This window comes from Scomber japonicus, chromosome 13 (assembly GCF_027409825.1).
Source record: "Scomber japonicus isolate fScoJap1 chromosome 13, fScoJap1.pri, whole genome shotgun sequence".
NCBI lineage: Eukaryota > Metazoa > Chordata > Actinopteri > Scombriformes > Scombridae > Scomber > Scomber japonicus.
Window position 1 is genome coordinate 8,704,445 of NC_070590.1, and position 27,973 is coordinate 8,732,417.

General features: G+C 40.3%; 1 protein-coding gene across 1 annotated transcript in view; it reads left to right on the top strand.

Annotated features, from left to right (window-relative positions):
• Positions 1–305: 305 nt before the first annotated feature.
• LOC128371316 (polypeptide N-acetylgalactosaminyltransferase 10-like) overlaps positions 306–27,973 on the top strand; it is an 84,343-nt gene continuing 56,675 nt past the window's right edge. The window contains exon 1 of the mRNA XM_053331599.1: positions 306–1,001. Within this exon, the coding sequence (XP_053187574.1) occupies positions 843–1,001 (159 nt within the window). The 5' untranslated portion in view covers positions 306–842. The remainder of the gene's footprint in view (positions 1,002–27,973) is intronic.

Here is a 27,973-nt window from a genome sequence, read left to right on the forward strand (position 1 = left end):
TGCATTATGAAGGCAGCAGAAGTTGTATGTCACATAAGTTTAGGTGATAATTGAGTTTCACTCTGCGCTGAATATCTGTCTTTACATTCCATTTAAACCATCCATATCATCTATCCACTCAATGAACACAGGGCCATTACTACATGTTTGCAGTTATTGAAGTTTGCCTTTCAGTGACAAAGTAAGTTGAGTACTAACAGAAAAGTACAATTTGAAGGCAGCGGAGGTCGTAAACCGAACATAATACATTGTTTTATGAATATGTTTTAAGAATTGCAATATTATAGTATTGTATATTAATTCATAATGAAGAAAATGTCTCAAGTATTTTAAAACTACTAAAATAAAGTGATTTTCATGTGTATGCTTTCAGGGTGAATTTACTGGTTATACAGGTGGTTTATATCCAGTAAGTTCGTATCTAAAACAGTGATTGTCTTATTTCCGAGGTGCATGTGAAGGCAGCAGAAGTTCCCAGCCGGACATGCAGCAGGCCTGTATAACTTTTGGTGATTTTAGTTTGGCTCTGCTCCCCACAATGTCCCCCATTTCACTGTGTAATCGGCTGGGTTTTTATTAAATAAAAACGGATCTCGTTACATTCCATTTAAAACATGCTTTAATTAAGTCTTGTGTTGTTGTCTGACCCTCTTCCTCCTCCTCCTCCTCCGCAGTGGTTTGCGCCCTCTAGTGGCAGTGAGCTCGCCGCCGTGCAAGCTTTCACACAGCGCCGGTGTCCGTCCCCACAGTCACAGTGAAAGTTGTCTCCGCTCAGCGAGGCAGGGGAGTCGGGACTCGCTAGTTTTGCACCGCCGCTGCTTCACAGGCTTTCTCCCGGAGACATGAGACGGAAAGAGAAGCGGCTGCTGCAGTTCGCCGGGCTGCTCATAGCGGCTCTTCTTTTCCTCCCCAATGTCGGGCTGTGGTCTTTGTACAGGGACCGAGTCTTCGACAACTCGCCCGACACAGTGGACGGTCCGGGCGTTATCCCGCAGATACAGGTAAGGGAAGCTCGGCTGCAGCCTGTCTGCTGTTTTGTCGGTCGTCTCGCCGTGTTGTGGAGGTGACGATATACGCCACAAATACTTCCAGTGTTAGTTTGGTTGGTCGCTGCAGTGTGCAAGCAGAGCAGAGGTTGTAATTCGGCTGAAACGCTGCGTACTTCACATCGATTGTGCTCGCTTCAACAGTTTACTCCCCCTCCCTCCCCTACCCAAATAACATAAACCTTTACATTCCCATACTGTGTGTGCGTGTGTGTGAGTAGGCTATGTGTGTGTGTGAGAGAGAGAGTGGGTGCACGAGTGATGAATTACAAAATGGACCTTCTTTATAAACACACTGTCAACCCGGCAGGTCGTGCGTAACATCGACCAGGATGGATATCAAGAGCCACGTAGCTAACCCGGGGCCAGGCGTCACAGTGAAGTTATAATAATAACACGGACTTCAGGAAGTTGTCAAGCATGTGAAGCAAGGCGGTGCGTTCAAAGGTTGACAGGCGTCAGCAGTAGCCACACAGTTTTGTTGCTTATGTATTCACACATGTACATTTGGCTCTGATTCATACATGATTTTTTAACCCTAACCCTTTATTTGAGTGTTATGTTTTGTTGACCCATATTTTGCCTGTCCATGTTATCATGTCTGTTATTTGTAAGTTTAAAGCTCCTGTGTGGACAGTTTTACTGGGATTCTGTGTATTTCAACTCAGCTTCAACTAAAGGCAGTTAATCTGTTGGTTAGTGTATGACTAAATATTGAGTCTATAAAGCAAAGTCAGCAAATCTCCAAAAACAGTAGACTTTCAATTGATAATAGAGAATAAACTGTATCAGAGCAGCAAATTATCCCATTTTAGATACTGGAACCACAGAATATTGGCACAGTCTGTGATACCAAAGAACACAGCCGAAATCTGTAAATGACACTTCCCGCCAAAATGTGAAATAGTTGTGATTTTATTCCTTCACCCAATCTGAGATGGTAACCAAAGTTTTGTACGTCTTTACTCATCACGTCATATCACACATATCGGATAATAAAATATTTTAGTATTGGACTCATTTATCATACAGTTAAGAAGACAGGGAAGAAGGTAAGGAGACATTTCTGATTCCGGTTGCCATCTTTGTTTTGGTACAGAGAGAAAATGTTAAAAAAAATTCCACTGAACAATAGCCAGATATTTATGGTACCGGCAGGACAGAAGAAGTGAATCATCAGTGCTGCTTGTAAAACTTGTTCAGCTTATTGAGAAATAGTCAAACGTCCCACTAAACCGGCTCTAGTTGGCAGACAATCGCTGCTCCTCTAATTCAAATGAGCCTAAATCTGTTGAATAGAGGCTTTCACGATTGGTATGCGAGTGTGTGTGTGTGCAAGTGTGAGTTTTGGGTGGCTGTGGTGATTGTCTAGATGTGGCAAACTTGCTAGGAACTAAGTTAGCAAGAGTTTGTCCAATAAAGCCTTGAAATACATACAAATGTTGCATTCATCTCTTCACGGAATATGAAGCTAAGAATAATACATCAAATAGTCCAACATCTAACAATTATTTTCATTATCGAGTCATCATTTATAGCCTACGAATGTCGACAAGCCCCCATCTAAAATCCGCAGAGTTATCAGCGGCTACAGCTAATTTCCCCGCTGATTTGTTTGAATGATAAAGCCTCCTTTTTCGGCACAGATCTTCTCTGGAAAGGATTACTTTTCTCTGTTCAAATTTGGATTTGATATCTTACATGACAAGACATACAATGAATGAGATCTATCAGGCCAAGAAAAGCCTGTTGCATATTAGCAAAGGGTGTGATAACAGCTGTCAACTTCCAGGGTGGTTTGATAAGACACGACAGGTTGATTCGAAAAATGAGGCCAACGTTCACCAGAATGGATCGAGACTTGTTCATTTTGCTTGAGGGAAATCCATGACCGTCACTGTGCTTGATTTGCAATAACTCCTTAATAGAATAGGATAGATCTTTTATTGTCATTGTACAAGTGCAACGGAATTGAAATGCAATCCTTAAAAGTGCAAGAAAACAGTTTAACAGAATAACCACAAAACTGAACCTGATGAAGTTGTGATATCAAGACTTCAACAGAATATTTGTAATATCAAAGATTTTCAATGATGAATACAGAGAAGAAGTGTCTAATAAACACCAGTGTTTCTGCCATCACACCTTCCGAAACTCAAGTTGAAGGGCTTGGTTAAAGAACAGAGGAGTCATTTCTCCCATAAATGTGGTTGTAAAGTCATTAAGGGAGACTTGTATTTAAGTTCCTCTGTACTAGATGAAGGAGTGGCTGCCTCTCATCACTTACTTGCCTTTGCTGTGTGATTTGAGGCCTCTGCACTTTTCTTTAGGCCATATTGAAAACCTGCTTTACAGCTTACTAACATCAAATACACCAGCTTTGATGTTTAAATTTGTCTACTTCTCTTGCATTCATGTGACTTGCCACACATTGACCAAAACAAACTTAGACATGCTGGTACATCTCTGATACATCTCAGCATAAAAGTGCCTTTCTACAGCAGATACAAGCAGTGTAAGCTGTATTCATGTGCCCATGCATACGGTGCCTGAATGAGTATTTCATACTCCTCCAGCAAACATGAGCTGCCTCAGAGCTTCCCCACCGCGACAGTGACAGAAAGGTAATTTGCACAACTCCAGTCTATTATTAAGGATGCCTGTTGAAGCAGAGGTGGCTCAGCTTCCTCCTGCCTGCTCCAGCAGTTCAGGTTAAGTGGAGGTTAGAGAAGATGAGAGCAGTGGGTAGAATTAAAAAGAGGCCACAGAATTTGACCTGCTGCCTGCTGTGCGGAGCGGCTAACTGTCTGACAGTCTGTCAGACTGTCGGCGCCAGCTGAGTAGCACGCATGTGCTGACAAATGCCTGACAGACTTGTGCAAAGGCGTTTACGCAAAAGTGTTTGGTTTCCTTGACCAAGTTTAATCGAACAGGCAGCGCAACGTCACCAAATTTAGTTATCGCAGATATTTCAAATATTACATAATCCTTCCAGTAAGATCTGACAACAGGTAGTTCAGATTTTGGCCTTACGCATTAAAAATAATCTCAATCTCAAGTGTAAAACCGTGTATTTTGCCATGTTCCGAGGTGCATTTGAAAGCAGCAGAAGTTGTAAGCTGGACACAAGACATTGTTTTATGAATATTAATTCAGATTTGCAATATTATGTTATTGTAGGAAGTACAGTCTAACAGCACAGCAGCACAGTCTAACAGGAAGTCGGGTGACTTCCTGTTAGACTGTGCTGCTGAACTAATCTAATAAAGTTTAGCATGTTAGGGGGTTAAATGCACTGTTCAAAAGCAGCTAGTTTACATTCTACATTTGAGTTTGTCAAGAAAATAATAAATACAAATGCACATCATGAATCTTTTGTTTTTAATTGACCTCTTTCCATATCTTTGCTGGCTAAAGAGGATGTGTTTTCTTGAGATGCCTCTTGGAGTTATTTGGCACCATTAGACATCTGACAGTTTCTACTGCAGATGAGGTATTGCAGTGTGGGACAGCTAGCTTCCCCTCCACATGAAAAGCAATCAGTGCAGCACTTTTCACTATAAAATGTAGTTTTACTTCTTTTGGTCGTCTCCCTGTCTGTGTGTCAGGACTGGGAGGGATTTCCATGGCTTGTTTTGTTAAGAGCACAGTGATTTATGCATTGTAGAGCATGTTGCGTTGCTATGACATCCAGAAATGTTGAACTGTTGCCGGTCCTAGCTGTGTTATAACTGCACCTGTAATGAGGTTTTCTTATAAAGTAACTTAAATGTTGTTCTCGTTTAATACGTTTAAAGCTGTAATATGAGGATGTTGTTCTTATGCGTCAAAACATTAATAAAAATGTACAGTGGAAGAAAAACTGGCCTAAACCTTGTGGTGCCCTTTGCTTGTCCACAAGGCACCCCCGGGTGCTGAGTGATTATGACTAAACTAATTTAAAGCCTGAATTTTTACCTTGGTAGTTTCCTTGTGGATCCAACCGGAACACCGACCTCCTGTTTGTTATTCAGGTTAAAGTGGGAAGAAGCAGCGACCGTCAGGGTGAGACAGTCCGTGGAGGGAAGCACAGCCAGAGGAGAAGGCGATGAATATGCCTGTCAAATCGGAAGAAATGTTTGGGTGATATCAATAATGTCCTGGTATTATTGTGCATTCCTAATAAATTGTCAAGTCCAATACAGCCTGAGCAGTTCAAAGGCGGTGAGGCCCATATGGTGAAAAAAAGATCCAGGCAGCACAGCCAGGTTTAACCAACACAGACTTCAGGAAATCATGCTGAAATGTAGGTGAGACATTATCCACATACATACAGGTCAGGTTCTATTGCCGGTGGACTTTTGTCCCACTAACTGGATGTGATCAGGTCTGTTAGAAGTCCAGAAGATAAAGCGTGTTCTTGAAAGGAAAGTTGGCAAAGATTCACAGCGCTGTCACACAGAAATGAGAATCATACAGGCTTCTGAACACTGGAGGCTACATTTATGAGCCACACACTGTAGGCCCGGATTACTGCACATTCATCACTGCAGGACCTTGTGCATTTCGCCTCTTACACACGTACGGCACCCTCAATGACTCACATACACATACACACACACACACACACACACACACACACACACACACATACACACACATACTTATATATACTGCTTTTAGAGCCAGTAGAAGGTCAGTTGGCGACAGTCTGGTCTTATTAATGAGCAGGGCTCAAAGTAAACAAGGACATCTATGTAGAACATCTCGGGACAACAAGAAATCCCAGCAGAAAGATATTGTAACATCTTTTAATTTCTCATTTCTGCCTCAGAAGCTGCAGATCGTCAACCCCCAGTTTGCTCGACAAATTATCACTCTAGAACAAACTGGTTTTCTGAATAAATACCCCCAGTGCGTCTGTCTGATTTTGAATTCCCTGGCTGTCTGCTTGTGATGTATTCCTGCCCCACAGTCACAATGCAAATCAGATATTTGTTTGACCCCTCTGGCCTTTCAGGGCTCCCACAGGCCTTAAAAAACATTGAAAGTCTGACATTTAGTGATAAATAAGCGATAAATAAACACGCAGCCCTGATGCTTTATTCATTTGCTTTTTATCCATTCAAATCCTTTTGAAGAACACATGTTGGTTATAATTAGGCTGCAAGTGTGCCGAGACGGGATCGGACCCGGTGATGTAATTCAGCGGAATAATAAAAAGCTGATATTGTCATAGTAGCACATTGGGAGGAAAAACCTGTAGCTTTTCCACTACTCACTGACGCAATGTTAATCACACAGTCACTTGATGAATAATAACTCTTTGAATGAATGGTTTCTCCTTCAGCAGTTTACTCGATGATGAAATGTGAGAAGAAGAAGGAGGAGTTGGCATGTTTCTTCTCATCACTAAAATAAAATTCCAGGAAGTGGGCCAAAAACTGGACGAATAAAGTCATTGAAACATCCCAGATTCTGATGCCTCGGTACAATCGCCTGTAAGGTCTGGTCCCATGCTTTTCCTTGGCGCTCCAGCGGTGTCGAACTGTTTGACCTGCAGCTCCCTGTCTGTTTCTTCTCGGTTCCTATTCTGATAAACATTAAAGTTGAATGTGAGTTTAGCCTGTGGTTCTGTGAAAAATCTCTCCTTTCCGCTCTATTGACATCGTGTGGGAGAGAGGGAACGATGTTTCATGCCAATAGCAGGCAATGATTTGAGGGCGCTCTGGAGCCTCGGGGCTGCACCTACAGGAAAGCGAGAATCCAAAGTGCACAGAAACAAAACTGAAATTGAACGGATTTAGACTGCCTTCACAAAAAAAACCCCCAAAAAAACAGCTCATGTGGATTGCACCACACACGCATGAGGGTTTAAAGAAAAAAACCGAGCCTCCTAAAGGCACATTTTGGATGTCGGGAGTCATTTCAGGCTGCAGTGAGTTTCCTCGTATGACTGCAAACAAGTGAGGGGAATGTGGGCTCTCTGCAATTAAGAAAATCGCATCAACTCTATGAATCCTGTGAGGTTAAGAGCAATTAGAGAGTCTGGGAGAGCAGGATTAAGACAGTTTAGCATGGTTTATGATAACAGTTGTGAGAGTTCATTAGAGTTTATTACACTGCTGTATTTTCTGTGTATTGTATCTCTGTGAGGATGACCTCTGAGGACCTGACGAGTTTTGTTTTGCTTGAAGCGTCTTTCATGATCATGAAAAGGAATGTTGTGATGTGGATGTAAGAAGATTGCTTTCTTGAGATCTCAAAATGATTTCTGAGTCACTCACAAACACTTGACACTAAGCTGCAAAAACGTTTGCTCATAATTGCAGAATTATATTTTTTAAGAAGATGATTCTGGTCTATTACAACTTAAATGAAGTAGAACGGTTAACTGCCTGTTATGAGGTCCTGCTTCAACTTTGGTCTACAGTACTTGCCGTAGGTGCTCATGGACATTACAAATGATGTTTCCACGTCCATTTATCTGATTTGGGTTAAATGTAATGTTCTTCTCAAACACTAGGGAGTACATGGTAAAGGCCCGGCTGGTCACAGACTGACCTTTAAGAACATGCCACTGATCACAGGTGTTACAGATGGAAGGAGGCAGACAGTTTTTGACTGTGCTCGTGTATGTTGGGCTATATTTGTTTAGTTTTATAAGAAAAGCTTATGTAAAGTGACGGGCGATGCATAACACAGACATTTGGTAAGACTGAATAGCCTATCATTCATGTTGAGTGCACGTCTAAACAATTACCACCATTGGCAGCCAGTAGCGGCTAAAGTGAAGGACTTAGACACTACATAGCCCTTTTTCCTTTGTATCAAGTTTAGTCTTCTTTTGATCTTTGAACGTTTGTTGGGTTCATAGATGAAATTGTATCTTCATATCGGCGTATATTTTGATATTGAAATGTTTTTGTAATTTAAAGTTATATTGCAGCATTTTATGTATATTTGATCCTTTTCTTAATTCAAGTTATATGTACATGTTTTTTGTTAAGGTATTTATTTATTGTTATTGATAAACATTAAGGTTTTTCTCAAACTGTAAAATTTATTTTATATCTTGATAGATGACCACGTTTGATAGATCATTGTAAAAAATGTGTATTCTTGTATATATTCTGTATAAATACATATATCAGCCAATTTATCGATATTGTTTTTACTCTCTAATATCAGCATCAGCCCCAAAATCCAGTAACTGCCGGTTTGGGTGTGCTCCCTTTCGTTTTTACCTTCTTTTTAGGTTAGGTTAGCTAATGTTGCAGCAGGTGGACAATATTATAGTATTGTGTTTATATCACACCATGGCTCTGATGTGTTATGTCTACAGAGGCTGCACATAGTAATGTGAGGGTAATGATTGTGATGTGTCAGTACCTGATGCAGTCTCACAGAGCTGTGGGCTAGCTGTGCTGCACTGCTAGACTAGGAAATGAGATTTTATCTTTAATGTGCTAAGCCTCTGGAAACAAGGGAGACTGAGGGGTGAAAGTCATTTGCAAAGACAAGTGGAGTTACTTGCTGCAGACTTAAGTCGTTGCTCTTTATCAGTCCGAGCTGATCTGTCTGAGATGAGCGAGAAAGAAGAAGAAGAAGAAGAAGAAGGGAGGAGGATAAAACAGCCCGAGAGCAAAAGGCAGAGCGAGAGTGAGGGGGTAAAAGAGGTGTTTGTTCACAGGCTGACTTTGTTGGAGAGTGTTTCCTCTCCAGGTTCCTCACACAAGGCAGACGTTGACTCGCTGCTGGCTGCAGCACAGACTGAGCGCGTGCAGAAGCTGCTCTGTATGCCTGTCAGGGATCTGCTGCCCCAGATCAGTGCAAAGAGCCAAATGAGGGACAGGTGCAGCAGACAGCCTGTGGATACGGAGCAAGGAGTCAGGCTTTTAATTACAGCCACGTGGGTTATGGAGCCGCTTTTTTTTTATGTTCAGATGATTAAGCTAATCCCCGAACACCAATTTAAGGCCTGCTCTGTGCCTTACAGTGCTGAGCTTCACCGAGAATAAGATGCACTCTACTCTTTCATTTTTGGTATACTTAGTTATTTCTTGAGCCGGTCAGTTTTCGGCAGCCTGTTACAAATATGCACATGTCAGTCACTAACCTGAGGTCAGGTATTCATAAAACCAGACTACATCTGTGTGTGTATGTGTGCATAATCAAACAATGCAGTGTTTGCATTAGTTTTATGGCTATCAGTCAGTTTAATGAGAGTTGCAAAAGAAACAGTGTCACTCTTAAGAGCTTAAGGCATTTGACCTTTTATCCCATAAGGTATAATACAGAGGTAGACAAGCGGGGAGATCCCTAGCTGGAATTTAATTGTGATGTTGTAGTTTTAGGCTTCACTAGGCCATTGGGACCGGGACTGGGACCGAGACCAGGACCAGCCCTGCTCCTGGAACGTTTGTGCCAGTGGGTATTAAATGTGAAAATATTTCACTGGATAAATGAAAAAGTTGACCTGTTGGCTGCACTAGATGAAAAGTCAGGGTGTCATCAAAGTCATTAGGAATTCACCCTGTGAGGCTCATGAACGTCTGCGCAAAATGTCACGTCAATCCCTCTAACAGCTGTCGAGATATTTCAGTGTGCGCCGGAGTGGTAGGACGAACAACTGTCAAAAATATGGCTAAAAACGTGTATGGAGAAAGCTGAAATATACACAACAAATCTGTGCTTATGGTAGTCATATTAGATCACGCTTCCATAGCAACCATGTTGATACTGTACAGCTGGACCTGTAAAGGCTGTCAAAGTGACACTACGGAGTAAGTCAGTGAATTTCGAATTAGACCTTGTTAGCTACTATCTGTGTTAGTCACTTTTTTCTGTCTGAACAAGTACTCTGACCCTTGTACTCATCGTTATCAGCTGCTGGTAATCTTGATGAAGTAGGTATTAAAGGTCACCTACTGTTAACTGCTTTTACCATTAGTGTTGCTCATCAGCTGAATCCCTGACCTGTAAAATGTCCCTGATTAACTTACTACTGAGAACATGTTGTTAGCTGAGGGGCTGCTAAATGGACCTGAACTCTTCCTCACTTTCAACTTGTCTTCAGTTATATTATTGTCGGCTCTGAGAATGTGTCGCCGTCTTCCTCGTTGAGTTATTGTAAGTTATTTTCCTGTGAAATGACAGTAAACTACTAGCAGCTGTGTTATTTCTACAGTGCAGAACAGCAGCTGGTTTGCAAACTACTGCACACGACTTTGTTTAATGAGACAAAAATGATATAAAAGTACCGTTAAAAAGAGTGCACAACTTGTAGATGCCTTCAAATATCCTCTGATTTCATCAGTGGAGTGTTGGCATCCAGGTTTCCAGCCTCACAGTTTTCTTATAGGAAGGATCAGGGAAACAACTGGATGAGAGAGACAAGAGGAACTCCAAACTAAACTTTATGAAGTGACATCAAGTTCTTCAAAAGACTGATGAGGAGGATTTTTGATGTACTTTCCTGTCTTCTTAGGACATTTTCAGACATGCATTTTGTATTTTTTTGTTGAATCAGACTCTGGTTGATTTTCCCCCTCGTTGCGATTCGTTTGGGTCTGAACACAGTAATCATACTCAACTGCACCGAGACCCTTCAGAGGAGGTGTTCTTGCCTCGGGTCCCACACAAATTCCTGAGTGGTTCGTCTGTGGTGCGAGAACGATCCGACCTCAGTCCAACCTAACTACCGCTCAAACTTTCTCAAACTTGCTCTAAACTTGCTAAACAGCTTCTGTGGTGAGATGTGCTCTACATATTGGGATGGGATGACCGGATTTAACAGCTACAAGCAGCTAGCCAGAGAAATAATTGAGGTCCAACCTGGACAAGTGCAATGAAGAACTTTGTATTTGGCCAGAGGAACTTCTGTTCTCTCTCTGTTTATATATTCTTGCTCCCACCCCAGACACATTTGGAGTGAACCTTCTCATGTGGTTTGTAGGGATGAATTTTGGTTTGCTTGAATTTTTCTCTGTATGAAAGGAAATCAAACCAAAGGCAAAACACTCCTAACCCTAACCCATCCACTGATTCAGACTAAAGCATACACATTGTAGCAAGGGCTTCTTTTCCCCGGTCCACCTTCAATCCCCTCTCAGGGTTGATGGCAATCAAGCAGCTAAAACAGAATATGGTTGTCTTTTTGTTTTTTTAGCTATTTATTACAGTTGATCACATCACCTCACCTATGAATTGTTTATCTTTCTGAAGAGAAACCCAGTTTGTGTAGTTTTTCTAGAGAGATTATTCTGTTTTTCTTCTTCCAGTAGTAGGCTTTGATGTGTGGAGTGTGCGTATGTGTGTTTCTTTCTTTCTGTAGCTCGCACTCTCGGAGTCCACAGCATTTAAAAGGCAGTCTAGTGTGGGCTTTGTGCATATGAGATAAAAGCTCAGTGTGAGTATATGTACAAAAGACAAAGCAGTATCTTCTCCACATTGCCTGCCCGGCTGCACAGCAGTAAAGATCAGGTGATAAGGCAAAGCGCAGTCATGACAGTTTAATCAGCCGAGCATCATGGGAAATGAGAAACAGTTGAAGTGTCCATAGCAGATGAACAATTTAACCCAAGGCAGCTTTCTGCCACTGTTTGTATCCTTCACTCAGCTGTGGTTATTAACACCTGAGAGGGACCTTTGAAGGCTGTGGTGTGTTCACATGCTCGTCGGAAATGTGGTTACTCTCTTTGAGTACTAATGGTAGAATTATTCATGCTAGAGAAACGTCATTTTAAATTATTGTTTGTTTAATCTACATTAAGACTGCAAAGTTGTTGTTGTTTTAATTGTTTTTTTTAATTATCAATTGATCTGGGTTATTTTTTCCTATTAATCCATGAAATGTAAGTAAATAGTGAAAAATGCCTGTAATGATTTCCAAGTTAATGTATCCACATTGCTCGTTTTATCTGACTAACAGTCCACAACCCACACGTTTATTAACATATATACCAAAGAAGCAAAGATTTGTATTAAAAAACTGGAACCAGAAAATACACAGGTTTTCGCCCCTCAGATGTGAAGAGTTGACGTTCCCTGTTTGTTTAGTATTCCAACACCTGCCATTACCTTTATTTTTTATATTTGTCAGATAGTAAAGATTAGTTGATTACCTGATCTGTCAATTGACAAGAAAAAAATATTTTGATAATCGATTAATTGATAAAAAAAAAAAAAAAAAAAAGACATTCTCAGAATTCAGCTTCTCAAATGTGGATATTTTCTTTTATTTGGACTTTGATGTAAATATCGAAATATAACTAAATAAGATATTTGAAGTTGCACCTTGATCTTTTGGGAAACGTTGGTCATCATTTTTCACCATCTTCAGACATTTTATAGACCAATCAACTACTCAGTTAATTGAGAATCTAATCAACAGATCGATGATAATGAAAATAATGGTTAGTTGCAGTCATAATAAACTCATTGAACTTGAAGAAACTTTGAATAATATTAATTGGCAATTGGCTGGTATTTTATTTTGAAAAAACAGAACAATAGCAGACGTATAAATAATGAGGTTAGAAATCTCTAGCCACAATTGTACAAAGGTATTGATCCCCTGTTCACTCAAACAAACACACCAGATATAACAAGATGCTATTAAATTGGACCCCAAACAAACAAGCACTCAGAAATAACAGTGGTGGGATTTGGGTAAATTGAGAAGAGTTCAATTTAATGTACATATCCTTAAACCACAACATGTCTTATTTACATTTTGGTTTGTGTATAACCAACAAAATATAATAATTACTTTGCTGTGTTTTTCTGGAGACATTCAGGCTAGCTGTTTTACCCTATGTCTAGTCTTTATGCTAAGCTAAGCTAATTGACATTCAGCTGTAGCTCCTTCGTTAATGCACAGATGTTAGCGTACCTCCAGTCATCCAATTTAACTTGAAATATTTAACTGTTCTTTGTTGTTTAATGACTTCATATGAAAGTATTGTATTTATTTATAGACATATTTTAGGCACAATAGCCTTAGAGTAAAGGCAATTCAACTATTAATAAAGTAGTATCATAAACATTCTTTATCTGCCATTAACAAGCTGAGAAAGTAATAGAAAAATAACCCAAGAAAACAAACAAAAAAAGCCTGCTGATATGAAGCTGGGTGTGTCAGCAGGTGCTGTGCTGCCAACGCTCCCAGTGTTGTTTCATTTTCTGATAACTCCAGTATAATCTGTTTTTGTCTCCTTTGCTCCTTTTGTGTGTGAGTGTTAGCGTGGTGATGGAGAGCTCAGCGATTGCTTTGTTCAACTTTCTTCACCCACAATCCCCACAGTCCTGATTTCAAACTACCACGTTTTCCCCGTGACTGAAACCTTTTTCTCTCACCATTAGGCCACTACTGCCCCGCTTCCCTGCGAGGTGTGGCGACTGCGTTTCATTTTGACAGATCACGACGCAATAGATGTTTCCTATAGTTCAGAGAGCTTCAGAGGAAAGGTTTGAACTGAAGGTAGTTGTTCTCATTTTATAGTCTTACAGCACTTTTCAGCAGTCGTACTGCAGCCACAGCAGCACTTCTGAACAGCTGTTTGAAGATTGACGCGCTGTCTCCAGAAGAAATTGCTGTATTTTTTGCTCTGCTAGACCGTGGCCTTCGTTACCGAGCTACTCGTATGAACAGCAGGTGATGTCACTGTTAGCATTTATGAGGCTTTGATCATGACACACACATTCATGCACACACACAGACACACACACACCTTCTCTCCACTATGTTGGATCATAGTCAGGGGAAATTTCTTTTCCTTTTTTCTGCCTCATCTTGTAAAATATTTTCATAGGCATTGATTAGAGGTGTAAAACGATGCGTGAAAAGACAAGCTGTGTGGGTGAGGAGAAGGTAAATGAAAGGAGCTATAAACACTGGGATTTATTCCAGACTCAGGAGATGACTGAGGTGGCAGCTGATGCAATGTAGAAACAGTCCAGTTTAATGTCAACAGTAACACTGCTGTTACTCAACTGCATAGGATGGGTTTCTTTATGCAGAGTCACACTGGATAACGCACTTATAGTCCCATCACATTTTGAGCAATTAAACCTGCAGTGCGGAACTTCTACATATAAATGAACATCCGTTAGATTCAAGGCCTTACCAGACGAGTTCACACCATGCTGATTACGCCTCCAGGTAAATGCCTGTTTATTTCAGTGTTTTTTTAATGTGGTGTCAGTGGCAACATTCACTGGTTATCTGTTGACTTGAATGGAAATGAAATAATTTAATCATGCAAAACTTCTAAACTGTAAATGTTATCAACCAGAATGGATCAAATTCTGAGAGTGAAAGAAGTCATTGCACAGGGGTTGAGTGATGCAGTTTACCTACCATATTACAGCTGCAACAGTAGCGACGGGGGTAGGCTACAGCAGAGCAAGTATAAACAGTGTTTTTGTAATTAGCTCACTGCCAGAAGGGGGAGAAAGTCCCACACATGCTGTATTTTAACACTAATATGCAGCTTTGTTCATTTCATCAGTTAAACAATTTTCACCCAGCATTTATTGATGCCTTTTTCAATCAAAGACTCTATCAATACTACTCTTTAGGCCTGCATTATTTTCATAATCGATTAATCCATTTATTATTTTCTCAATTATTTGAATAGTTTCCCTAAGTCCAAGATGACGTCCTTGAATTTCTTCATTTATCCTGACTAACAGTCCACAACCCAAACATATTTTGTATACAACATCGAAGACTAAATAAGTTAAACATCTCTCTGCCCCCTCAAGGTCAACACAGCTAGGACAGTTTGAGTAGATGGCACAAATCATATTGCAATAAATGAATAAAAATAACTCTACATTGAATTTGTAAAGCAGTTTTCATTCATTTTTAAGTGCTACAGTATTTCATGACATAGACCACACCACATAAAGAAAATAGTAATAATAGTCAAGACTTAAAGGTCCTTCTGAATAGAAAGGTTTTTAGGCCTTTTGTATAAGAGTCTGGGGTCTGTGCTACCCTCAGATGGCGAGGAAGGCTGTTCCATGAGCGTGCTGCCACAGAGCATAAGACTTGATCCCCCATAGTATGGAGCTTAGTAGTGCCGGCCCAGGGGAGAAAGCTGCTGGCAGATCAGAGGGTTTGGGTGGAAGTTTGCTCTATGATCAGTTCCTGTAGGTAGGTACGGACGGAGACAGGGAACCGGTGCAATCAAACCAGAACTGGTGTTATATCAAGGTTCACAAAGATGTATATCCACTCAAACTGAATCTCCAATGAACTGAATCTGGTCTGATATTTCCAGCCATCAGTGCTGACATGACTGGCCTATTAGTGTTTTCTGGGCTAAAGAAACCACCGGCTAGATGTTAGCTACTGTAGACTCGCTGTGGGGGGAAACAACGTTGTCCTTGTCTCTGCCTCAGACAGATTGTTGTGGGAAAGCATAATGAGAAATGTTGTTGTCTGAACCTCTATTTGTTGCTTTGTTGCATTTATTCCATTGTATGATTTGGCATTCAATTTGAAGAACAGACGCAAGCGGTGTGAAAACTGGAGGAAGACCGCCTCGTGTTACTTATTAATAGCGTGGAAGTAAATAATGGAGGCAACCTGAAATAAACATGCAGTAAATACTGATGTGGTGACGTTCTGTTGAGTCTGTGAGGTTCATTTTTCAAGCTATTGTTTGCAGAATTGTTGAGCAAATCCACCATTACTGTTGGGACTTTACCTTTTTCCACATTGCAATCATTTGTACTGTCTGTTATGCTGCCTGAGTTTTGAATGAAGAAAGTACCTGACGTCTTTATGCTGTCATAAAGTGTCTTATATCGCTTTAAGAAGTCATTTATTTAGAATGTCAGGCTTTTAGGAAATGTGACATGCTGCTAATTGGTGACTCACTTGTGTAGCTGCTTGTGGAAATGTGATTCGCAGTAGTTACTTTCAACTACCGCTGTGTGACTGACACATGTGAATTAAACTCATGTTGAACATGTCAGAGTGTGGGGAAAAAAATAAATTGCCTCCTCAAGCTGTAGAAAAATACCACTATTCTGCCAGGGCTCTTTTTTCGAGACTGTCCTGACATGAATGTGGACCATCACAAATTTAAAATTATGTTTTCTACATTATCATTTGTTAAAATCATTAAAAGTGACCTTGAACATAAATAAAACATCATGAGTAGGTGATCAATCATCAACTTTTTTTTATTCATGTTCACCTGAAAAGATTAGATTAGAGACTAAATCAGTCACACCACAAACAAAGAACTCTCACAAAGTGAGGAGAACAGATGAAATAAGAAGTGCTTTCTAAGAGCAGAAAACTTGGTAAGAAACTGTGGTAAGAAAATAGATCTTGATTAAAAAAATGTAATGGTCCTCTCTGTCTAAAGCTTGATTTATACTTCTGCGTCACGTCGACGGCTTAGCTACGTGTAGTCCCCTGCGTCGACGCGGACCCCTACGCCCTAGCCTGACGTGTACCTTCACTACAACTACGCGTCATGGCAACACGGGCCACAAGGGCTGTGATTGGTCCGCTCAAAACATCAGTTCCTCCGTCAGTTGCTTTTTCCAGTGTTTCTTCTTTCTAAACAAGGATATGGATATGACTCCTCTGAAACCACACACACACACACACAGTCACACCCCCTAGTGGCATGGCGGTGAATTGCAGAGCAACGCGTTCCCTTGACGCAGAACTTCGAAAGGCCAACGACGCCGTCGGAACAACTATATATGTATTTATAAAATATGGGTGCATACTATGAGCCTAAAGATGTCATCAATATGTCAACAAGTTTCTAATTGTATTGGCAGCGGTTCAAACTTAGAAAAGCACTCAAAGATATTTCAATGGAGTGAAAGTAATCATTCATGTGGAGTATTTTCTCTGTGGGATAAGGGTCATTCACTGTTTTTAGACCTTTGCTCTGCTTGTGGGTTCACTAGATGTTTGAGAAGTCAGCAGAAGATCAGCGATTGTTTGTTCACTGTTTTATGAATCGCTTCTTTCTTGGGGGAACCAAATGTTTTGTGGTAGATGGCATGTGAGGAAAACTGTTCATGTCAGTGTAGATATCTGGAGTAACTGGGGCTATGAACATCATTAATTGCAGTTGAAAGCTCTGAAAAGCTGATGAGTTGACCTTTGAGTTTAGATTATTTAGTTTGGAAGGGTTTCATGTTTTAATGATAAGAAAAAGAGAAAAACAAATAATTCCCAAGTTGGTTTTATTGATTTTAATTTTTTAGTAACAATCAGCTTACGAATATGATTGACTTAAAATGTGAATATTACTATTACGTGACAGATATTTTAACATCTGGACAAAACCAAAACTTTCGGCATGGCTAACCACAAATATGAACTAATCTTTTTAGGGATGTGGCTCCTTTTTGGTTTCTAATCTTGAATCTGATGAGTCATTTCTCTACCTATTGTCGGCGCTCCTTACTGCTCAGGTGAACTGGTGCTTGTCATTAATCTCTGTAGCCAGCATTGATGCGAGGCAGTGGGCTGAAACAAGTTGGTACATTTACACCGTGTTATTCCATTATGAAGCTGCCACTGAATGGGGTCTTTCTAACAGCTTTCAAAGCGTTGCCTCTGCCCACTTTGTTTCACATTATGCTCTCATATTGGACTGTTGTCTGTTGAACCCCTGAGCTATCATCCTGTGGCCTGATTGTCCCCTCACTGACAAATGTTGATAATTGCCTTCCAGCGGAGCTGCAAAAGCTCTCCCTGCTGGGCTCATTGATTCGCTGCTTCTAACCAGTAGCAGGAAGGAGAAACATGCCTCAGGCTCTCTGGCTCAGCTCGGTGCGGCACAGCGCAGCACAGTAAAGCCTGGCGCAGCAGGTTGAGTCGGGAGCCGTGGGGAGGTGAATGAAGGGATGCTAGCAGGATTAGGGCTGCTGAGATAACTGATTTGCTGATCATTATGTAAGCCACATCTGTCCTCTGTCCCCTCAGTAGCACCCGGCCGCCCACGCTGAACACAGCCGAACCCGGCAGCAACATGAAGAGACATGGCTCGGAGTTCGGCTCACAGAGAGGAAGCCAGGGGAAATGTGAGGGGGTGGGGGAGTCGAACACACTCCTGGCTTCTAGTCGCAAAATCACTCAGTGGGTGATGGTGGTAAAGGGGATAATGGTGTTCATATAATGACAGGATGACCAGCCAAGTGCTTTTAAATCCAGTACAAAAGCATGCCAGGCACATCATTCACATGTTGACCTGCCTGATTATTTTAGGCATTGATCAATTAGTTGACAGCTTTTTTTCAGATTAACCACTGTGTACTTTATATCAGAACAACATAATAAACGCCCAAGAAATAGACTAATCCACCTCAAATAAGGCAGCTGCAGTTCTCTGTTACGTGGAGTTTTAATATGGCTTTACATTTTTCCATGTATTATATGATATAGATTATTTATACTGAAGCATCAGTGTGTAAGCAGCATGTTATTGTTGTACCTGCTGGAGGTGGAACTAGTTTCAACTGCTTTATATACAGTTAGGCCATAAATCAGCGTAAAACAGCTGTCAGCAGGTGTTCTGGCTCCTCGCAGGAGACAGAAAGGTTGTTTTCTCTTTCTACCGCAGCACATCTCGACTGTTGCAGTAACAGTAAACAGATGTCTTTTCCTCCCCTGCTTCCCCTCCAAAGTGATGAAAATACACACACACACAAAAAAAATCAAAAATAACAGATGGAACGTTATAGATTAAATCTTTTGTGTATTATTATTTCTCAGTGGAGAAATCTGTCTGTTGTATCTCTTGGCTCTCTACAAGGGCAGCAGCCCCGCAGCCCTGGAAGAATGCCTTGGAACGATGGGGCTGATTTTCTGTCTATCACTGTACTTTGACTCAGTTGGAGGACATTCTCTGGCTTTGCATTGGATCCATTGGATGTGGGACGATGGGAGAGGTTTGGTGTCTAGCGTCATGAAGCTGCTTTTTGAGCTGGCAGCATCAAATCTCAGCACTTAACGGCCACCGTACAGTATTCCTCTGCTTCCTCTCCCTCAGACATGATAATAAGGAGCTTATTTGAACAGCACTTTGCTCAGATGGGTTTGGATGGGAGCCAGTGGAGGCTGTGATCATGTCAGCGCCAACACAGCTGTAAATTACCACAGAAGCCCCCGTACACATCCATCACGCTACATCTCGTGTTAAAATTCAATTTAAATGGCGTGGTGTAATTTCTAAGTTGCCTCCAGGATGTGAACATACGTTCCTTCATACACATCTGTCTAAGATCCAGTTTTGGTGCTACTTTATTCTTCTCAGTATTGAAAAAACAAATGTTTGTGAAGAATGAGATTAAGATAAATGTCAAACAAAGTCTCATGAATCCTGAAAAAAACATATTTAATAGAGTGCATGCTGTTTGTTTGGCAGCAGACTGATTTAGGCGTGGAAGGGGGCTGGTTGGCATTGATGACAGTTGAGATAAACACTGACTCACAGTTTTTATTTCTTGCAGAATAAACATCCTGCAAAGGGTGAAACCGTTCACACAACATAAAGTCTCAAAATTGCCAGTTTTTTTCCTTTTTTGCTCTTTTATATGTCATGCATCTAAGAATTAAGCACAGTTCTAAGACCGCAGAAGGCAAAGAAGCAGCCATCTGCCATGGCCTTTGTTAGGGGTGTGATTCTTTGGGATTCTCATGTGTAGGAGTAATGCACTTGGAAATTAATATTTTGCACTTGTAAAATTATGAAGGCCATGACTCTTAACTTAAAGAAACAATTTAATAGACATTATTTTATTTGAAGGTTGTGAACTCTGAATACAAACACAGTGACTTGTTGATACATCAAGATATTTATTGAACTACCAACAGATAGCAATGAAGCTGCAACAACTTATCATACACACATATATACAAAATATATATACAAAAGAATCAAGTGAAAATGAAATGTTATGTCAGAAATATGTACATTATTGCCAACTGAATGAATGACTTAATGGCACTGAGTCAAAATCAAGTCAAAAGCCCAATGAGAGAGCCAAGACTAATAAAAATCCAATTAATAATTTAGGATCTAGGATCTTTTGCATCAACTCAGACAGAATGAATAACAGATTGTTATTTTCCTGCTCTTTCTTTGGCAATGGATGGCTGATGATGTGATGATGAGGCGAACTTCCTGGAGAGTGGCCGAACATGATGAGGCAGACTCAGTGAGCCTGGGGTTGCCAGTGTGACAGTCAGATGAGAACCGCCGGGGGTTCAGTGAAGCACTTTGGTTCAGCGCCTCCCCAGGAGAGTGAATCCAATGCTGGACAGTCTCAGACTTAGTCCACACAGCAAACACCAAGCAGGGGTGTGTGTTCCAGTCTTGATGTGTTTATTGGCAGGCTGCAAAGTTTGATGTTGAAACTCTTAGTAAGTTAACAGCAAATGTTCTTGGAAAAGTCGAGATAAAAAAAGAGATTACAAAAATAATAGATATTCAAATGACAAACAGCGTGTGATAGCTAAAGTGATGCTTGACTTGTGGCCTTAGGCGTCTAGTTTAGAGTGTCTTTCTGGGGCCTTCAGCTCTCAGGGAAATAAAAAAAGACGACGAATGGGCTGTAACTACTGACAAGGCTGGGAGAAAAAGGATGAAACAGCAGACAGAGAGTTGTAAAACTTTTTATAGTCAAGTGGGCATCTTTTGGATGAAAGAGGATGAAAGAGGATCTTTGGTGCTCTTTTGAGGGAATGCCTCAATTACTTATTACTTTGATTGATTGTGTTGGCCTTCCACTACAGAAGGGAATACTTTTAATCCTCTCTTATCATTTCTGTCATCAGTGTTGATTATTAACCAAGTAATGTGATCCCAGTAATCAAACAATAGCTAAAAAAATACACTTTGGTGGTTGATATCAAATTGAAACTGTTGTGCTTGTATATCAATATCTTAAAAAAAATGTTACTGAAATGGTCACTTGCTGGCAATGTGGTACATTAACAGATTTTGCATTTCATATAATCCCAAAATAATTAAATGATTTTGAAACACAATAAAGGTTAACACTGTTCAGACAAGTCAAGATACGTGTTTCTACATATCTCGGTAGACAGTTCTGACCATTTCAGACATTGATTGTGAATAAAACGAGAGGAAGAATGAGAGATTCCCAGAAAGAAATGTGAGGCCTCTTTTATAAATGTATCACTCCAGAGATAGTGTGAGCTCACAGAGGAAGCGAGGGACAGTGCATCCACTCAACTGTGGAATGAGGGAAACCCCAGGCCACCGCGGTCTGTTTACATAAAGTTGATCATTCCAAAACTGTCAATTTGCTTTCATGGAAGGCTGCCATTTTTAGTTCTGTTCAATGTTATCTGGACATCATAATGCCTTGAAGTCAGACGGGAAGAAGTGAAACATACAAAGGATTCTTTCCATAATGTTGTCAGACGCTTATAATGACAAGTTAAGTCTGTCATTGGCAAAAACAAACACTTTTAGTGAATGTATTGATGGAGTGCAATTGTAATTAACCCCCTAACCCAAAGGATTGCATTGTAGCGCGTGTTGTGGCTCCCTCGCTCAATGCTGGGCCAATTTAAGAATTGTTGTCCTCATTAATCTTTTAGATACAAAATAATGGGAAAATATGGTCCAAGTTGAAAAAGATTGGTTTCCCTTCGACCAACATTTAGAGAATATACTGTTGACGTGTGAATTGGTTCAGAATTGTGGGAGGTAGAAATCATGATTCTAATGTGAATTGATTTTTTTTTACTCACACCTACCTTGCCTTTGTCCAGTTCTCTGTCTGATATCTCTGGCCGCAGCAGAGCTGTGGATAATGACTCCTGTTGGGAGATGAGCGGCTCTGTGGCAGCCCTGCTGGGCCCCACTTCTAGGGAGGTCTCAACGCCTCAGGCTCCACTCAGAGATCCTCAACTTCAGCAGCAAAGAGCAATAGAGTTAGAGCTCAGGGGACAGTCGGAGATTTGGAATAGATCCACAGTAAAAACTTCAAACTGGCTTTTCTATAATTTAATACTTGAACAGGGTTCAGTAATTCAGTCGCTGCAGGTAGATGTCTTTTCAGCGGCATCAAAAAGGTTGTTTCCTTTGTCTTTTGCCTCAGATTTGACTGTTTTAGTGTGTTTTGGCTGGACTGCAGGGGCCAGCTCTATAAATGCAAAAGTCTGTGACTGAGTGATAAAGTTACAACATTAGATGGCCAACTGTCGAAGTATGACCAATGGTGTAACAACATCATTTGCCTTGGTTAAGTGTTGCCACTTCCTGTCATTTCATATTAAAAGCCCTCTAGTGTTTCATAAACAGCTCCTTTTATGTCATCACACCTTCAGGATGATATTTATCTAAAAACAAATGAATTGCCTGGTCCCAGTTACAGTTCGTGGGTAGCCAAAACTTTGGGGAATGGTGCATCCAACTGCTGCATAGCAACTGCAACTGCAATAACTAATGTCACCAAAGATTTGTCAGAAAACCACTTTTTGTGTTTTTGGTGTGTTTTCCTAATTTGTTTTACATTGGATCAGTTTGTTGGAGCTGTAATCGGTGCAGGTGTAGGCTGGTGTTGGCTACACTGGTACCCAGGCTATTTTTAGAAAGCGAGGGTTGGTCGCTTATGTTTCTGTGTGATGAGCCAGGACAGCCAGGGCAAATTGACTTGTCTGCGAGGTGGTTGAGGAGAGGAAGAGGTGGATGATGGGGGAGGGGCAGAGGGTGAGGTGGAACAGGAAATGCAGGTAATTGTGTCTCTGGGGGTCGAGGTGGATCTGTCTGTGATCTGACAGAACAGGGAGGGGAAGAAAAAAGAACAGAAAAAGGCTTACTCTTCTCACTCCAAGCTACTGGCGGCTCTCAGCAGGAGGAGAGGAAACAGAAAGGGGAAGTATTGACCTAAGGCGGTGTGATTCGTCCTCCTCAGAGAGTGAATGGGCAGCTCTGTTCTTATCAGACACACAGCACTTCTAGTAATACCAGCCATTCCTCTACTCTGAACAAAAGCAGTCCAAAGTCCTGGGTTTATCTTCATTTTGTTTGCCAGGTGTGAAAATGCATGCTCCATGAAATCCAGGCAGCTACAGCTAAGTGTGAAATGAACTTTTTTTTTTTTTACTCAACAGAAACGTTTCCATTAAAAGTTTTTAGGCACTCGAGAACTTTTCCTGCCTTTTTGACTGCAGAAATCTCATTGTGGTTTCTAGGTTACGGGTCTTACCCCTGAAAAATGTCCCTCCACCTGAGGTTTTAGTGGGGTAGTTTTGAACATTAAAACCCAGGCCTCGAGACTGCATGATATTGTGTACAACAACAGCAGGGCTTGGAATAGGATTTTTTTCTTCTGTAATGTTTCAGAGTGGTTGTGTACTAAAGCAAACAAATTACCAGAAAACATACATCAGCCTTGCTGTTGTTTTCCAATCTCTCCTTCCACCTCTGAACATCTCTAGGGCTGTAACTCAATGTACCACATCCTCAATTTTCTATATTACTTACACAAGACCACTTTTAAATAAATCTGAACTCTCTTGTTATTTTAGAAGGTGCTTTCAAAAATAAGACTACAATTGTCTATATTATAAAAACTGCATCTTTCAATACATGTATCTGTGTTACCTACCTCAGTACATAGACATCACAATAACAAAACATACATTTTTCTGCAGTGCATTACAAGTGTGCTGTTATCTAAAAGAAAATATGTTTTTCACATACAGTACAGGAGCAGCTCAAAAACAAAAGAGACAATAGGACAGCAACATTAAATACTAAACTGCACTTAATAAAATAGATTATATAGAGCATATAATATCAAAATTTTAACATGAAGTTAAATTGTAAAGCGTCACAATGTGTATGTTGTTCAGTTTGTGCTTCCCAGTAAATATAAAATCTAAAATGTGCCCAGATGTCTGCTTTCAAAATACTGGATGTGTGTTTTGTCACTTACTGCTGATCTCTGCCTCCATTCACCACATTTCCCAACATGTACAAGTAACGCTAGTCTAATGTTTGCACACAATTTAATGCAAGAGAGCGACATTGCCTCTGGAAGATAACTAATTTTACAACTTTATCGTCAAGCTGAGGCGGGAAAATCAAGGATCAACATTAATAGAGTATAATTTTGTGTTAATTAGAAATGAATGGTAGGTTCTTTTTGCATTTGTATTTATTTTTTTAAATGTAGGCCTTATTATATTTCCACTCTCATTTATGTTCTGTCACTTATTTTCATAGCAACATCTTATCGAATTCTGACAAATTAACAAAATAAAAATGCATGCTTTGTTGTTCTATAAAATGACTTGGTGACAGATATAGAATAGATACAAACAAATCAGTTACCCACTATGTGTGATGCAGTTGTCACCTCCACACCTCAGGGCTTCATTCAAGCCCTAAATGCTGAAGCTGTCAGGCAGCAGGCAAGAAATGAATTTGTAAAGGAGAGGAAGAGAAAAAAATCCCTTGTATTACTCTCCAGAGCTCTTATTTTTCTCCCTTTCTTTCACCGGCACCTTTAAAGTGATCATTCATGGGTGACAGCAATATTACCTGGGCACTGCTCCTCTAAAAATGAAAGACCACTCTGGAAACTTTGTGGGAGCCAGCTAGTATTAACACCTGATGTCTACCTGAGATGGCACTGCAGCCTCAGCACAGATGGTCTGAAAGAAGCTGAAGCCAAGCCAAGCACGGCATTTCGTTCATCTTACGAGCCAGGCAGGTGAAATAATGATGATTTAAAAAAAAAAAAAAAAAAAAATCACAACTTCAATTACCAGGCTTCCATGAATAAAAACCTCAGCAGCACACCCTTGACATACATGACAGACAGGCTCTGCTGCAGCTGAGGATGCATAGTGAAAGAATAGCAGATAAACAGTGAGGAGATGAACTGCTAAATACTCTACTCCACACTACTGTACTCAACTCAACTCAACTTTACTTATATAGTACCTTCATACCAACATGTAGTCTAAATTGCAAGATTAAAACAAAAACCCCATCTAGACAGCAATAAATAAAGACAAGACTGACATTATAATAATAATAATAAAGCAATACAATGTTGAAAATGAATAAATAAATAAATAAACACCAGGCATGAAAATAATATTGAGAAATATTTATTAAAATTAAAAAAACTAAGACTATTAACATTACCCTTAATAAAAAGCAATATTCTTTAATTTCCTTTTCACAATACTGACAGAGACTTTCTAATATCCAGAGGCAGCGCGGTCCATAAAAATAGAGGGCTCACCGGTACTTTTATGGGACACATAAGGAACATTTAAAAGAGAAGAGGTGGAGGACCTCAGTGATCTGTCTGGAACATAAAATGAAATAAAATCTCTGATGTAGGGAGGAGCAAGGTCATTCGAAGCTTTATAAACAAGTATAAGAAGTTAAAAGTAAATTCTGAAAGATACAGGTAGCCAGTAATGTAACTTAATTAAGACTCTGGCTGCAGCTTTCTGAACTAGCTATAGCTTTCTCATAGACATAGTAGTCCATTGCACTTTTTCTCCTGCTGCCTTGGGCCATATTAATATAATTTCCCCCCCCCCCCCCATTTAGTTTAAAAAAAAAAAGTTTTCACCCATCCATATATATTAATGTCAATGAGAACATGCAGTGCACTGGGGTCAGTTGTTGAGACGAATATACCATTGTGTATTATCAGTAACTGATGTGGTGATGGTTAATTAGGTTTCCAAGTGAGAGCTTATATAATGAAAACAAAATTGGTGCTTCCTCGAGGAATACCATATTCAGTACCATGAGTCTCTGAAACATAAACACCCAGGCTGACAAAAAACTTTCTGTCAGTTAAATAAGACTGAAACTGAGCTAAATCACTGTCAGAGAGACCCAGACATTTCCCAAGTCTGTCAATTACTATTTCATGGTCGATTGTATCGAATGCTAGGTCTAAGAGAAGAAGGACAGCCGTGTTGTTTACATCCACAATAATTCCCTGGTTATTTAAAACTTTCATTAGGGCTGTCTCTGTGCTGTAGTTTGCTCGATCACAAGTTCTGAGTTTATCTAAAATGTTGTTAAGTAATCATGGATTTTACCACTGAAGTGATGAAAGTTGTGGAGAACAGACATCATATTATCTCTTGATGACAGCTACATTGAATGCCTGCATTTACAATTCTAGCTCTAATAGAAATTATTTTTTCTTTTTAAACACTGAGGCCAGGTGATGGATTTAGAAGACTGTCAATTGTGTAAAAAAAGCACTTTGTTTTTCTGAAATAATCTTTCTAAATTGTATTATTTTAAATTATAACTTGATGTTTAAAATTGTCAAAGTGAACATGTGGTTTGCACAACCTTTAACTCTTTAACTCAAAGAATTAATGAAAGAACCGTGTGCCTGATGCAGAAAGCGCCTTGGTTCGTGTCTCTAGCATGTTGGTGCTGCATATCTGCATAATGTCCCACAACAGCTGCTGAGAGCCTAAACCCACAGCAGCAGCACCAATCCTACCCTATCTGACTGAATAGCAAACATAATCTGCTGTTGGGCAGATTAACAGAGGACCACAGCAGCATGGAAATGAGGTTAGACAGCCAGCGTTTCAGAGAGGCTCGTCGTAATCTGCAAATCCCTCCATCGAGGTCACCAGGAGGAAAACTGATGGACCACTGACTGACTGTGATTTCAGTGCCTTTCATATTGTCCTAAATCAGGTGTTATTCAAATATCAAGCCTCAATGATGCTGTCCCATCTATTGAAATTGTACTGGGACACCTTCTCTCATACTCACATAAGTCCAGTAGTTAATTTGAGCACTGCTCTCCATTGTTTCACAAGGTATTTTAAATTGCTAGTACTTGTGAAAGTTGTTACTTGCAGTTAACACTCACCTATGAATCATGGATTGAATTAGGAGCAAACTGAAAGCATCTTTAATATTTCATGTTAATGCATAAAATGACTGTGTAATGCCAGAGGTGTTGCTTATCTTAGAGAGACTTATCAGCGACTCTGCAGCTCCCCTCGGCTTAACAGCTGTTAAATAGTGAGTTTCAGCTCAGTGTTTTTTTACTTCACTGTTTTGGTTCATTCTCAGCGTTCTCATGGCATTGTTTTTCGGCAGCAGCAAGCAGCTGTTTTTAGAGGAAAAGCTCTAAAAACCCACTGTAAACCTGCTCAGCACCAAACATCAAACAGACACAGTTAGCGATTAGCCGGTGAACACAGTGGAGCATTTAGCAGCTAAAGAGCCAGATATTTCCCTCAGGAGATGGTAGAGAGCAAAAACAGAGCTGAAAGAGAGTGAATGTTGGACTTACATTCACCAAGTGGACCGAAACACAACTCCAAATGAATGATAATGTTGTTTTGTAACTGCTGGATGTGGAAATAAGCAACTAGTCCAGCATATCTGCTAAAAAGGTTGATATGAGTATCGTGACAGAGAAAATAATGGACTTCTCTCCACCTAGTCTTTTATTTTCATTTAACATATCATCTTTTTGTGTGTGAATTTAGGCAGACTTGTCCCAAGATATTCACTGCTAACTGCTAACCTGGTCAGTATACCTTGATATGTTAGATTTTGCAAGTTGAGGAGGACTTCCTGGCCCTGAATGCACCATCGGTTATGATCTGTGTGAGGCTAAGAGTGAGAGCTTGAAGCAATGTGGGAGGATGTGTAGGTTTAGTGTACAAACCTTCACTACTGCAAAGGCTTTTTCTCAGAATACGGGTTGTGCTTTTAAGATGCATCTCTTTTTTTTTTTTTTTTTACATGTCACATACAAGACATTTTGGGGCCTGTCAGTGAATGGAGACGACACAGCCTTTTTCAAGATCGTGGTGTTGTCCCTCCAAAGTCCATCAGAGTGTTTGTGCTGTGCCTTGAATATTAATAGAGCGGAAAAGTGCCTAGAGTAGAATGAGTTTG